The 11,957-nt window shown below is 52.0% G+C and overlaps 1 protein-coding gene across 1 annotated transcript; it reads left to right on the top strand.

The window, feature by feature from the left end:
* Window positions 1-5,425: 5,425 nt before the first annotated feature.
* On the top strand, window positions 5,426-11,668 carry AP1S1 (adaptor related protein complex 1 subunit sigma 1). The gene is made up of 5 exons (XM_030301149.2): window positions 5,426-5,530; window positions 7,367-7,545; window positions 8,179-8,287; window positions 9,458-9,595; window positions 10,895-11,668. The coding sequence occupies exons 1-5, from the start codon at window positions 5,528-5,530 to the stop codon at window positions 10,940-10,942; spliced, it is 477 nt and encodes a 158-aa protein (XP_030157009.1). The 5' UTR covers window positions 5,426-5,527; the 3' UTR covers window positions 10,943-11,668.
* The last annotated feature ends 289 nt before the right edge of the window (window positions 11,669-11,957 follow it).

Genomic DNA, 11,957 nt, shown 5'->3' with positions numbered 1-11,957 from the left:
GGGGCCATAGAGGCAACTTTGGCCTGCTTCTAGCTGGCTCAGACCAGAGCTACCCAAACTAGACATGGCCTAATCCAGTTCACGAGATCACTGAGATTTGTAGCCAAAACTTCAGCTGGTACTAAAGTATTCCTCTTCCTGCAAGAATACTCCCTTCCGCTCACACCGGTCTCCCTTTCAGCTTGTAGTAGGTAGCTGGGGTCATGAAGGCAACGGTCCAAGAATTCAGGGATACAGGGACTCAGATAGATCTTGTGTCCTCCTTACACCCAGAAAATATGACCAGTTCCAGGCACTGGGCTAGTTGTTGAGGATTTACCTATCTGTAACAGATTTGCTTAGAAACCACAAGAGCCTCAAAAACCAGAACAAGTTAGCCTGATTTGACAGTGGGCAGTTCAGAAACCATCCATACATGCTGAGAGGTCTCAGAAGAAAAGGGTTCATCAGAAGGCCTCACCCCCGCAGAGAGAGTTTGCTCCAGGAAGTGCCCCATTTAGCGGTGCCCTCTGCTTTTCTTGGATATTTTGAGCACAGAGATGACGATGTAGCCTCACAGTGGAAAGCCTGCCTGGTCCTGCTTGGCTCCGCCCGGGCCCCCTCCTTACCCTTCCAAATCTCTCTTCCTCTATTTCTTTAGAAATGAAAAACCAACCAGATCTGCTTGCAGCCATCATTACATTTCTCATAAGCCTCACTCAGTGGGATTATTTATCTGCCCACGTGTGGGCAAAGGGTATGACTCATTCTGTAAATCCCTCAATGGTAAAAAAATATTCCATCAGAATGAAACTTGTCAAGGAGACACCATCTGTTTTCCAAGCCGCTTTCCTTGAGGTGGTTCCTCAAGTAAATTTTGGGGTGAGAGTAGCAAAACTACTTAGGCTGTGGCATTTGTGAACACTGGTCTCACGTGCCAGTCACCAGAGGGTCCTGCGCTCACACCTCTGCCTTTCAGCCAGCACACCGGCGTCCTACCACCACATGGCCTTTTATCCCCTAGCCACCAGGTGTCGCTTTGACTCCAGTGGAAAGCTCTTCTTGAAGCAAAGCAGCTGTGGCTTCTCCCAAAATCTTCCCGAGTTTGAACCCCATTCAATCAAACAAGTATTTATTTAAAAGCTTAACTTGATAGGGGTGCTGTGAAGCACGTTTTGCAAAGTGTAAGTGGTCTTTCTAACTATCCAGTACCTAAGGAGAATAGACACTAAAAAGCTGAAATGCTACGTGAGTCACTTCAAAAAGGGCTGAAGGGAACACTGTCGAAATGATCACTAGAGTCTACACCAGACCGTGAGGCTTACTTGGAGTGGGGCGTTTGCTGGAAACTTACAAGATGGAGAAGACGGATTTGGGTCTGTGGGGCAGAACTGTAGGGCATTTGAGAAAACACTGTGAACAGAATGACAAAGGAAAAATAATAGCAAGGCACGTTCAAGGGACACACCTGAGGAGGAAGTCCCAAGTCACCTTGAGACTGCTCCTCCCTCCTCTGATAACCCAGCCAGTCAAGTCTCCCCCTCTCCTGATCTAGTCAGGCAAGTCTGGACTATGTCCCTTGAATCAGCCGTGCTTTCTTGTTATCCTTCACGTCCCAGGCTCATAGTCTGCAAGTCTAGGAAAAGGCAGTGACATTGACCATGGTGGGAAACCAAAAGATGGGATGGTTTCAGGGGAAGGCGAAGGTTTTATCAAGTGAATTTTGAGACGACATTGGGATTTCCAAATGGGGGATCCAGGATACCCTTATTCTACTAATGTTGGGTATCTGCTGCCGTATGTCAGGCATTGTGCCAGGCACAGTAGAAACACCAAAAGACAGTTCATCCTCTAGCAGAAATAATACATGTTGAATATGCTACCCACCATACACAAAATTAGAGTTTAGAATAGTTTGGATTAGAAGAGTTAAATATCTAGATTTGATAACCATGAATACCAATCATAATTGAAGCCAGTCAACAAGCACTATGTTTGATGCTGTGAAGAAACAGAAGATGAATAAGATACCATCCCTGAAGGGAGCGCCTGGGTGGCTCAGTCAGTTAAGCATCTGACTCTCAATTCTGCCTCAGGTCATGATCTCACAGTTGTGGGTCTGAACCCTGGATCGGGCTCTGTGCTGACAGCACGGAACCTGCTTAGGATTCTCTGTCTCTCTCTTTCTCTCCCTCTCTCTCTCTCTGCCCCTCCTCTGCTCATGCTCTCTCTCTCTAAGTAAATAAATAAACATAAAAAAAAAGATACCATCTCTGAAGGAGACAATCCAGCTGAAGAGACAAGGCCAACTCACACGTGCAGCCAAGGGACAACACGGCATGCTTACCGAGAGTACCAGGCAAGGTTCTTAGCTACCAGGGACAGAAACCAACTCTAGCTAAGGGAAGCACCAGAGGAAACTGGGGAGCTCAGGGAATTTCCAGGAGGGCCAGAGAACCAGAGGAAGGTCTCACACTAGAGGTAGCGCCCCAAATCACACTGGTGACTCTGCCCTATAACCTTCACTGGGCCCCGGACACTGCCATTGGTGCCGCTGTACTGGCACCCTAGGTTTTGACCCTCTGCCCTTCTACCAGAGTCTTATATCCCCTCCATCACCTCATTCCTTCCTGGACCAAAGTCCGGACAGATGCACAGATTGGTCGAGTCCAGCAGACATGCCAATGCTGTGGGCACGAAGAAGGCTGCAAAAGTGAAAGTCAGGAAACTTCTCTCTTTTTAAAAATGTTTATTTATTTATTTTGAGAGACAGAGTGCAAGCAGGGGAGGGGCAGAGAGAGGCAGGGAGATACAGAATCTGAAACAGGCTCCAGGCTCTGAGCTGTCAGCATAGAACCCAACTTGGGGCTCGAACTCACAAACCACGAGATGATGACCTGAGCTGAAGTTGGACACTTGACTGACTGAACCACCCAGACACCCCAGGAAACTTCTGATGTTTCACTGGGAGGTTGTTCTGTCTCACCCTAGACTCATAAGGTGGGATTCCCAAACCCTACGACATGGGGCTGGAGCCTGGGAAGTGAAAAGAAGGGCAAACATCCACCACAGAAGATATTCTAATTGTCCAAACTGTTAGGAACAGCATATAGTAAGGTCCCGATTGCTCAGTTAAAAAGAAGAAGAAAGAGGAAAGAGGAAAGAGGAAAGAGGAAAGAGGAAAGAGGAAAGAAGAAGAAGAAGAAGAAGAAGAAGAAGAAGAAGAAGAAGAAGAAGAAGTTGTTGTTGAAAAAACAACAATGACTACAAATAACATCATCTGGGAACTATGGACTACTTAAAGAATGTGCAAAAAGTGGGTGCACAGGTTATCACAAGATGGAGAAACACAGAGCATAAACTCATAGAGATGAAAAGGCTTCAGGCCACCCCCCTGCCAACCACCGCAGGAACCACCGCTACAACCAGGTGAGGGAAGGCTCAGGGAGGTGTCAGCATGGTTTGTAGGGTGACAATACAAATTAGTCATCAACGTGAGCTGATTGGCCCATTTCAGGCGCCTCTCCAATCTGTAACTCTCCATTTCATCTTTGTGCCTGGATTCCCAAAGATGATCTTCCAGCCTTCCATTTATCCTTTCATATTGTCCCCCAGATTACTGTAAGATTAACCTTCTTAAAAGTGTTCTCGCCAAGCTATTCATCAGCTCAGGCAACCATAGTGACTCCCAACTGCCCACGGCCTCGAATCCGAACTCCTCTGCAGACACAAGCCACACTGGATCCACTAACTCACAGATTCGCTACATTCACCGTTTGCTAACAGTGAAGAAATCCAGCCCACTGTCTTCAAAATGATGTAAACCACTTGAAGTCTAGGACTCTACATGAGCAAAACCCATATTTCTAACAATTCTCTCACAAATCTTCTCTTTTCTGCAGCGAGGCAATGCCACATTGAGACGAGGAATTCTAGAAAGTATCAGCTTTCCGAGGAGTGTAGGAGTTCACATCTCTAGAGCTTCCAAATTTCCACAGGCTGTTGCTCAGCTCTCTGCTTTACGTCTTTGCCTCAAGGCTCATTACTCCCTTATCTACAACCTTCTCCTCTTCCCACCAGGAGCACATTTCTTTCATTCCTTTTGCTTTCTGCCCTTCTTACACATTTCCTTTCCTTTTTTTCACTCCCTAATGATTTACCCTTCCTAACTCCAACAGCTTGCTTTATCGATCTTATACTTGATCTAAAAAAAACAACAACAACAAAAAAAACTATCAAGATACTTCCGCCAACATGTATGCCATTGGCAAGCTGAAGGCAGAGGAGAAAGGGGAATGAAAAAGAGGAAGAAGACAAAGGAGTAGACCAAAAAAAGTTGAGAATGGGAGAAAATGACCAGCGCCACCGTCAACAGGCGTTGACAGTATGCCGGATACTCTGCACATCCTCAAAACCATCTTGCAAGGCAGGTACGGCCATCCTCAGTCTTCAAATGAGGAAACTCGGCTGAAATGACTCACCTGAGGCCGCACATCCGGTAAGGGTCAGAGACCACACCATATGCCAGATGCATTAGGCCCCCTGTCTTGCCACAATAGCATATGACTTCCATATCCAAGAGGAAGAAAAAAAGAACATAAAATGGAGACAGGCGAGGCCTTCCCAACAATTGTTTCAAGTGGTACCCGAAAATTAAAAAACGTCATTTTCCACATGACAAAATTTAAGATTTTCTCTTAGGTGCGAACCGCTTTACTTGACCGCAAGGAAAGATACACGCACATGGACAGCCAAAGAGCCCGTAGCCCAATCCACAGCCTCCTCATTTTTAAACTTGTGTCTAGGCTACATGTGTCCCTTTTCAGTTTCGACCCATGCTCACCTTGTAAGACGCTCTACATTCCTCTGGACTTCGTTCATGCCCCTCTCCCTTTTCTTCACATCGCTTAAATATCAGCCCCTCCTTTTCTCTCTTATTTCCCGTCTCCCTCATTACCTGTGCATTTCTTACTTGAGGAGAGTGCTGCATCTGGCAGGTTCTCAGTACATGTCTATTTTGGGCTCCATCCTTATCTTATGTCAGCCCCACCACCGCGCTTTGTCTAGCCTTCCCCAAGTCATCGCCCCTACCCCAAATCCAGTTCCCACCCTGCTCCGTCTCCATCGCCCCAGGCCCTCCATTAGTCCTCCCCGCTTCCTCACAAACTCCAATGGTCGTCCCTTCCGCCTCTCACCCCTTTTCCCGCCTTTTTCCCCCTCAAGGTGCAGAAGCGCGAGGACCGCATTGTCCACCCCCCCATCCCCCAACCAGCCTACCAGAAAGCCTTGTTACCATGACGATAGAGCTACTCAAAGCCGAAGTCGAGGACCTGGTTGCCATGGCTTCCGCTTCTCCGCCTCCAGCCCCGCCCGCGCGCCCCGCGGCGCTGGCGCCTGCGCAGTACGCCACTCGAAGGGCCTCCGAGCCGGGGCGGGACGGGGCGGGGCTTCAGGCTAGAGGGAGGGAAGGAGGAGAAAGGATAAGAAAGGGAGTGGAGCTGGCGCGTACGGTGGCCGAAGAGGGACGCGCCGAGCCGGAGGCTGCAGGATGGTAGGTTGTGCGGAGAGGGAGGGGAGGGGGAACCGAGGGGCGTGGGTTGCACCTGCGGGGGTCCTTGGGGGCCGCCCTCTGTGCGGGCCGCCCTCTCTTCCTCCGGTCCTCACAGGCCCCACTTACCTGAGCGGGTGGGCGAGCCGGCCTCGGAAGGAAGAGCAGCTGGAAATGGCTTTAGGGAGAAGGGGCGGGGAGGGGCGCATTTGTGGGGCAAGAGGGGGGTGACTAGGGGCGGCGGGACCGTCCCGAGTCGTGGGGACGTCGCGGGTGGCGGTCCAAGGGGACCTCCCGACCACTGCCGCAGGGAAGTCGCAGGAGGAAGAGGGGCGCGGGGGCCTGCCGGCGGAGGGAGGCGGCGGGGTTGGCGGGTCACCAAGACCCTCTGTTCCCGAGCAGCCCAGAGGAGCGGCGGCCCGCGGGGAGAGCCGTGTGTGGGAGGGGACAGTTTCCGGGTCCGAGGAGTGGACGTCCTGCCTCGCTTTATCTCCCAGCTCGCCTACAGGCTGGGGTGAGGTGGGAAAGCCAAGTGGGCTCGAGGTCTTGCTCTCCCGGACCCAGGCTTCGGATCCCCGGCTCCCGTGTTCTTGGCTCTCCGCCCCCCATCCCATTCTCTTTCCGGAGCCCAGGCCTTCCGTCTTCCTGCTGGCTTCCCGCTTCCCCGCCCCCCAATCTCAGACGCGCAGGGCTCCCTTGTGCCCCTCTGCTGCCCTCCCACCACGCTAGCAGTGTTTTCCCTTCCCCACCGCCCAAAACCCTAAAGTAGTATTGTTTCAAACACCCACGGATTCCAGCCCTGGTAATGCCCAGGGAGAGGAGCACTGGAGGGACAAGGCGATAACTCCAGGATATATAGACTGGACCCCCTGGAACTGGGAAACTGAGGGTACACAGGGTAGTGAGGGCTCTGCCCTCCTCCCCGCTCAACTCAGCCTGCACTGTGTTGCACAAAGCTTCAGGAACCACCCTGAATGTCAGTGTCCTAACTGAGGAACTGAAAGGGAAATTGTCACCTGGTGTCTGGAGAGGTGTCGGTGCCTAACAGGAGTCACCCTAAAAGGAAAAAAAAAGAGAGAGGACTGTCAGTGGCCAGATGCCTGGATGGCTGAGGAGAGAGGAGAGTGGAATTTGGGGGTCCCAATGCCCCTGGGCATATGACTGGCAATTGAAGGCAGTGCACTGGGGACATCAGCAAGAATGTATGTCCAGGATGGGGTGGAGAATTGAGGTAGCTTTTCTAGAGACAAAATACCCCATTTCAGCGTGGTGGTGGACAGAAGGACCATGGAAGAAAGCAGACCTCTCTTTGACTTCAGCTATGGGCTGTTTGTCACTCTATTAGGCATTTTAATGACCTGTGGAAGACAAAAGTATGAAACAGAAGGTGAAAGGATAATAATACTGACTCTTAATGTGTTACAGTGCTTACCACGTGACAGGCACAGTTTCATATATCAACTCGTTTAATCCCTCCAAAAAGGAAGGTACTTTTATTATATCCATCTTACAGACCAGGAAACTGAGGGCCAGAGACATGAAATAATTCCCCAAGGCAAATGACTCAACTAGTAGAGCCAGGGTTTGAGCCCAAATGACAGACTCAGAAGCTCTGACATGTTCCAGAAGGAAGGGCACCTGCTGGCGGGAATACCCAGAGTTGACGGCAAGGGCTGATTTTCGAAGCAACCGGGGCCATGAATAGAGAAGAGTTAGATGTGTGTGGATGTGATGGATGCATTTGCGGCTGTGTTTCTGGAGTAAACAAACTCAGAGAACCAAATCTCTGACCCTCTCTGGGGTCTCTGGCCCTCTCTGGGCTCTGCCCCCTCTTCCTAGATGCGATTCATGCTGCTGTTCAGCCGGCAGGGGAAGCTGCGGCTGCAAAAATGGTACCTGGCCACATCGGACAAGGAGCGAAAGAAAATGGTTCGGGAGCTTATGCAGGTGGTTCTGGCTCGCAAGCCCAAGATGTGCAGCTTCCTGGAGTGGAGGGATCTCAAAGTCGTCTATAAGAGGTGACTCACCACCGGCTTTCAGACCGGTCTGGACCCTGCTTGATTGGGGCCTGGCAGTGGGTTCAGATGGCCGAGAAATAAGGCATCCCTTCGGGTCAGGGAGGATTGGAAACTAAGGGCATCCGGAGGGCAGTGATGAATTCCAGCTTCTTCCTTTACTCTCCGAACTTCCCTTGAAGACCTTCTTGTTCCCCACTTGTATTGCTCAACCTGACACCTACTTCACCTCTGTCGCAAAGGCCCTATTCTTGTCCATTGCACACGTCCCTCGCAGCCTCATTCAACAGTCCTAGGTCCTGCACCACCTTTCCCAACACACACACACACCCTGTCCAGTTCCTTCTTTGAGCAGGTGGATTAGTTCACTCAGGATTTTGCTGAGTCAAACTGAACAGGTCAGAGGGCGAGAGGGAAAGAGTGTGCATGCCTGTCTTTGCCTGTGCTTGTGAGAGCCACCTCGAGGCAGAGTGAGTTACTATTTGCATACCCTGGGGTCACCCTGCCTGTGTCCAGTAGGGACATAGACCCTGAGCTGGAAATGAGGGCAAATGGGAGGTTTGAGTGCAGAAAGCCTGGATCCGGAAGCAGGCCCAGCAGCCCCCCCAGCTACCCCGCATGTGCCCCTGTCCACAGATATGCCAGCCTCTACTTCTGCTGTGCCATCGAGGGCCAAGACAATGAGCTCATCACGCTGGAGCTGATCCACCGATATGTGGAGCTCCTGGACAAATACTTCGGCAGCGTAAGTGTCCCCACCCACCTTTTCGTACCCAGCAGTCCCCTCTTCTACCAAACCCTGGGACCCTTCCAGGCTCTGCCTAGAAGATTTGGGCGAGGTGAAATTGGAGCAGTGAGAACAGTAATTAATTTCCCATTTTAAGCCTTAAGCCTATTAGCCATATCCCTTAATCGGCCCCTGGGCCCAGGGGGGGCAGATCAGAATCTGCCACTTAATCAAGTGGAGCTCAGCTCGGACCTCTCCCATAAGGACAGAAACCAAGTTCGGATTTTATCAGTGGCTCCTGACCTTGACTTTGCATTGGAATTTCCTAGAGAGGTTTGTTGTTGTTGTTGTTGTTGTTGTTGTTGTTGTTGATTAGTGATGCCTGGGTCCCACCCCCAGCAGTTCTGAATTAACTGATCTGGGGTATAGCCTGGACATTGACAGCTCAGATCTTAGATGGAGAATAGTAATGACTCCATAATTTGTATTCCACTTAATGGTTTACAAAGGGCTTTCAGGCTCTCGTGTCTGCTCCTTATTCTATCCTGCGAGTAGGTGTTGTTATCTGCATTTTCAGATGAGAAAATTGAGGCTCAGAGAAATGAAGTGACATGTGCATCTAGCTGCCTAGGGGCAGAGCCTTGCTTAGAACTCAAGTCTTTCTACCTGTGATTCAGAGTCTCCTCCTCTGCTCCATAGTGTCTAGGAAGGGAGACTAGCCAGCCTCTGGTGGGAACAATGTCACAGATTTGGAGGGGAAGGCAGCAGGAACTACAGTCAAGAAGGAAAAGTCAAACTGAACGCTAAGGCCTATGGGTTGGGGAGGTCATCGACCTGCGTGGCAAGAGCCCGGGGTGGGAGAAGTGGTCCCAAAGAGAAGACCATGGAGCCATGATGAGAAAAGAAGTGGGCAGGATGCCTGTGTGGCTCAGTGGGTTAAGCGCCTGACTGTTGATTTCAGCTCAGGTCATGATCTCTTTGTTGTGAGATCAAGCCCCACGTGGGGCTCCACACCGAGTGTGGAGCCTGCTTGAGATTCTCTCCCTCTCTCTCTGCCTCTCCCCCACTCAAATAAACATTTAAAAAAAGAAAAGGAAAAAAAAGAAAAGAAGTGGGCGGCTGGGGTGCAGGTGGGGTGGGAACGCACCTTGACACTCAACCCTGCCTTCTCCCTCCCCCTCCTCCCAGGTGTGTGAGCTGGACATCATCTTCAACTTTGAGAAGGCCTACTTCATCTTGGATGAGTTTCTGATGGGGGGAGACGTCCAGGACACCTCCAAGAAGAGTGTGCTGAAGGCCATCGAGCAGGCAGACCTGCTGCAGGAGGTACGGGCCTGGGACAGTGAGGAGGAAGATGAGTACCGTGGTGGAGGGTGCCCTCCCTGCCCTGGACACCTTGCCTGCCAGCCACGGCTGCCCCCCTTCCCGCCACCAAGGGCCCCCCCCTCCCTGTGGCGTCTGGCCCCCACAGCACCCAGTTGGCCAGCTTGCCCTCAAGCGCTGACTGCTCGGGGTGGGAGGTATGGGTGGCAGGCAGCCCGCTGGGCCCGCTCCCCCTCTTTCTCCCAAGACCCAAGGTGTCCCATCCTAGCTGAATCTCCCGTGTCCCATCCTTCTCTAGGCATTTAGGGTTGCTCAGGGAATTGGAGAAGGGGCACACGATTCTTCACCCCCCTGGTGTCTTCTCCTTCCCCATTTTTTCTTAACGCACGCACACACACACACACACACACACACACACACACTCACACACTCAAAAGCCTCTGCTCCTCAGAAGCGACGGGTGGCGGGGACTCGGGGGTTGGGGTAGAGGGTGCCTGGCTGGGGGTTCTCCTGCTCTCTGACGCCCCCGCCCTCACCCCATTATTGCCTGCCCCCTCTCTGCTGTGCCACCGCTGAGACTTGGTGCAGGGAGATGAGTCACCGGAATCTGCAATGACAAGCAAGCTGGCCCGAGCTGGCTCTGAGGAGGGGGAAAGATGGGGGCTCATCTCTGCAGTAAGAGAAGGAGCAGAATTGAACTTGCCACCTCACTGGTCTGACTTCCCCTTTATACACACACACACACACACACACACACACACACACACACGTGCCCTGGCACACACCCACCCCTGTTACTAGTGCTCTGCTCAGACCCTAATGACTCATTTCTCTGCAGTCTGGTTCACCTTCCCTCAGGGACCTGATGCCAACTGATTACTCCCTGCCCCCACTCTGAATAAAAGAACCCAGCCAGCTGGCACCCCCAGCCTTCAGAAAGCAGGTTCCCTCCCCTGCCCGCCCCCGTCCCAGCTTCACACCCTTCCCCCTCAGATACTGAGACTGCGCCCCTGCTCACCAAGCTCCTGGTTTGGGATTTTCTGGGTGGTGGTGGACTCAACCTGGACCTCCTTCCTCGCCACAGTTGGCCTCTGGGGGGTGGTCCCTGGAGACTGGGGAGCTCCCCGGAAGGGTCCCCAGCTGTTCCAGACTTGAGCTCATGTTGGCTTCTCTCTCCCCTCCCCGTGTCTCTCTGTGCTTCCCCGACTCGTGATGTTGTTGTCTTGCCCACCCTCCTCTGCCTCATTCCCTGTCCGCCTCTCCTGGTGTCTCTGCGTCACCCTCTGTCTGTCTCTGCCTCAGGAGGATGAGTCGCCTCGCAGTGTGCTGGAGGAGATGGGTCTGGCGTAGCCCCCGCCTGGGCCGCGTGGAGATGTGGGGAGCTGGTGGAGAGGCAGGGCATGAGTGCCCCCTTTTCTCGACGGGACCCAGCTGTCCCTCCTCTGCTGCCTCACCTTCTTTCAGAGTGAGCTGTGGGCTCAGGACCCTCAAACATTCCCTCCCTCCACCTCTATCTCCTGTTTCCCCTTTCCCCAATGAAGGTTTTAGGAGGTAGGCAAATGTGACCAAAATGGGGGTGCTATTTGGCTTTCATTCCCTGCCTTTGAAGAACTAATGTTACCCCAAACTCACTCCCCTCCCTTATAACTGTAAATATATAAATATGTCAGGTTAAAGGGAAAAGGTTTTCAGGGTTCTTCTCTGCTCCCTGCCCCAAAACCTACCTCCACCCTGCCCCATAGTCAGCCAGGGCATCTTCTCTGCCTGGGGCAGGGGCGGGGAGGGGGGTCCTGTGTATTTGAGAGGGAAGTCCTTTCCCCTCATCTGCCCTCCTCCTCCCTCCTCCTTGGCTGCAGTGGGGACTCTGTCCAGTGCCAGGGGAGGGACAGCGTGGTTAATTTTTTTCTAACCTTGCCACTTTGAGGGAAGTGAGCTTTGGGGGAAGGGCAGGCTTTATGGGAGACTGTCCCTCCCTCACTCCGTGTTCTGGGTGAGGCAGGAGCTAAGAGGTGGGGTGTGGGAAGTGGCTGACTTTATTTCCTTTCCTCTGAAATAAAAGGAAAAGCGTTTCTGGACTTTGCCTGCTTAGGCTCTGTGAAGGAAGGAAAAGCTTCTGGGATCAGTCAGGAGGGGATGGGAACACTGCCTCTTCACCTGCCTGGAACTAGGTTTGCCAGAGTTAGAGAGAGAGAGGAAGAAAAAAATACAGGACACCCAGTTCAATTTGAGTGATAATATTTTTAGTTTATGTGTCCTATGCAAACACATCCGCTGTTTATTCAAAATGAAATTTTAACCGGGTGTCCTGTACTTTATCTGGTACCCCGATTCCAGATGGGTTTGTGAGCTCAGTGCCTTTCTGAAC

This window comes from Lynx canadensis, chromosome E3, assembly GCF_007474595.2.
Source record: "Lynx canadensis isolate LIC74 chromosome E3, mLynCan4.pri.v2, whole genome shotgun sequence".
In the NCBI taxonomy this organism is placed as follows: Eukaryota; Metazoa; Chordata; class Mammalia; order Carnivora; family Felidae; genus Lynx; species Lynx canadensis.
The sequence above is the reverse complement of the archived record's forward strand: the minus strand, read 5'-3'. Positions and strand labels throughout refer to the sequence as shown.

Excerpts from the sequence above, each read along its gene's own strand:
- AP1S1 (XM_030301149.2), top strand. Across the intron at positions 7,546-8,178 it reads CTCAAAGTCGTCTATAAGAG|ATATGCCAGCCTCTACTTCT; the intron begins GTGACTCACCAC and ends CCCTGTCCACAG. Across the intron at positions 9,596-10,894 it reads AGGCAGACCTGCTGCAGGAG|GAGGATGAGTCGCCTCGCAG; the intron begins GTACGGGCCTGG and ends TCTCTGCCTCAG.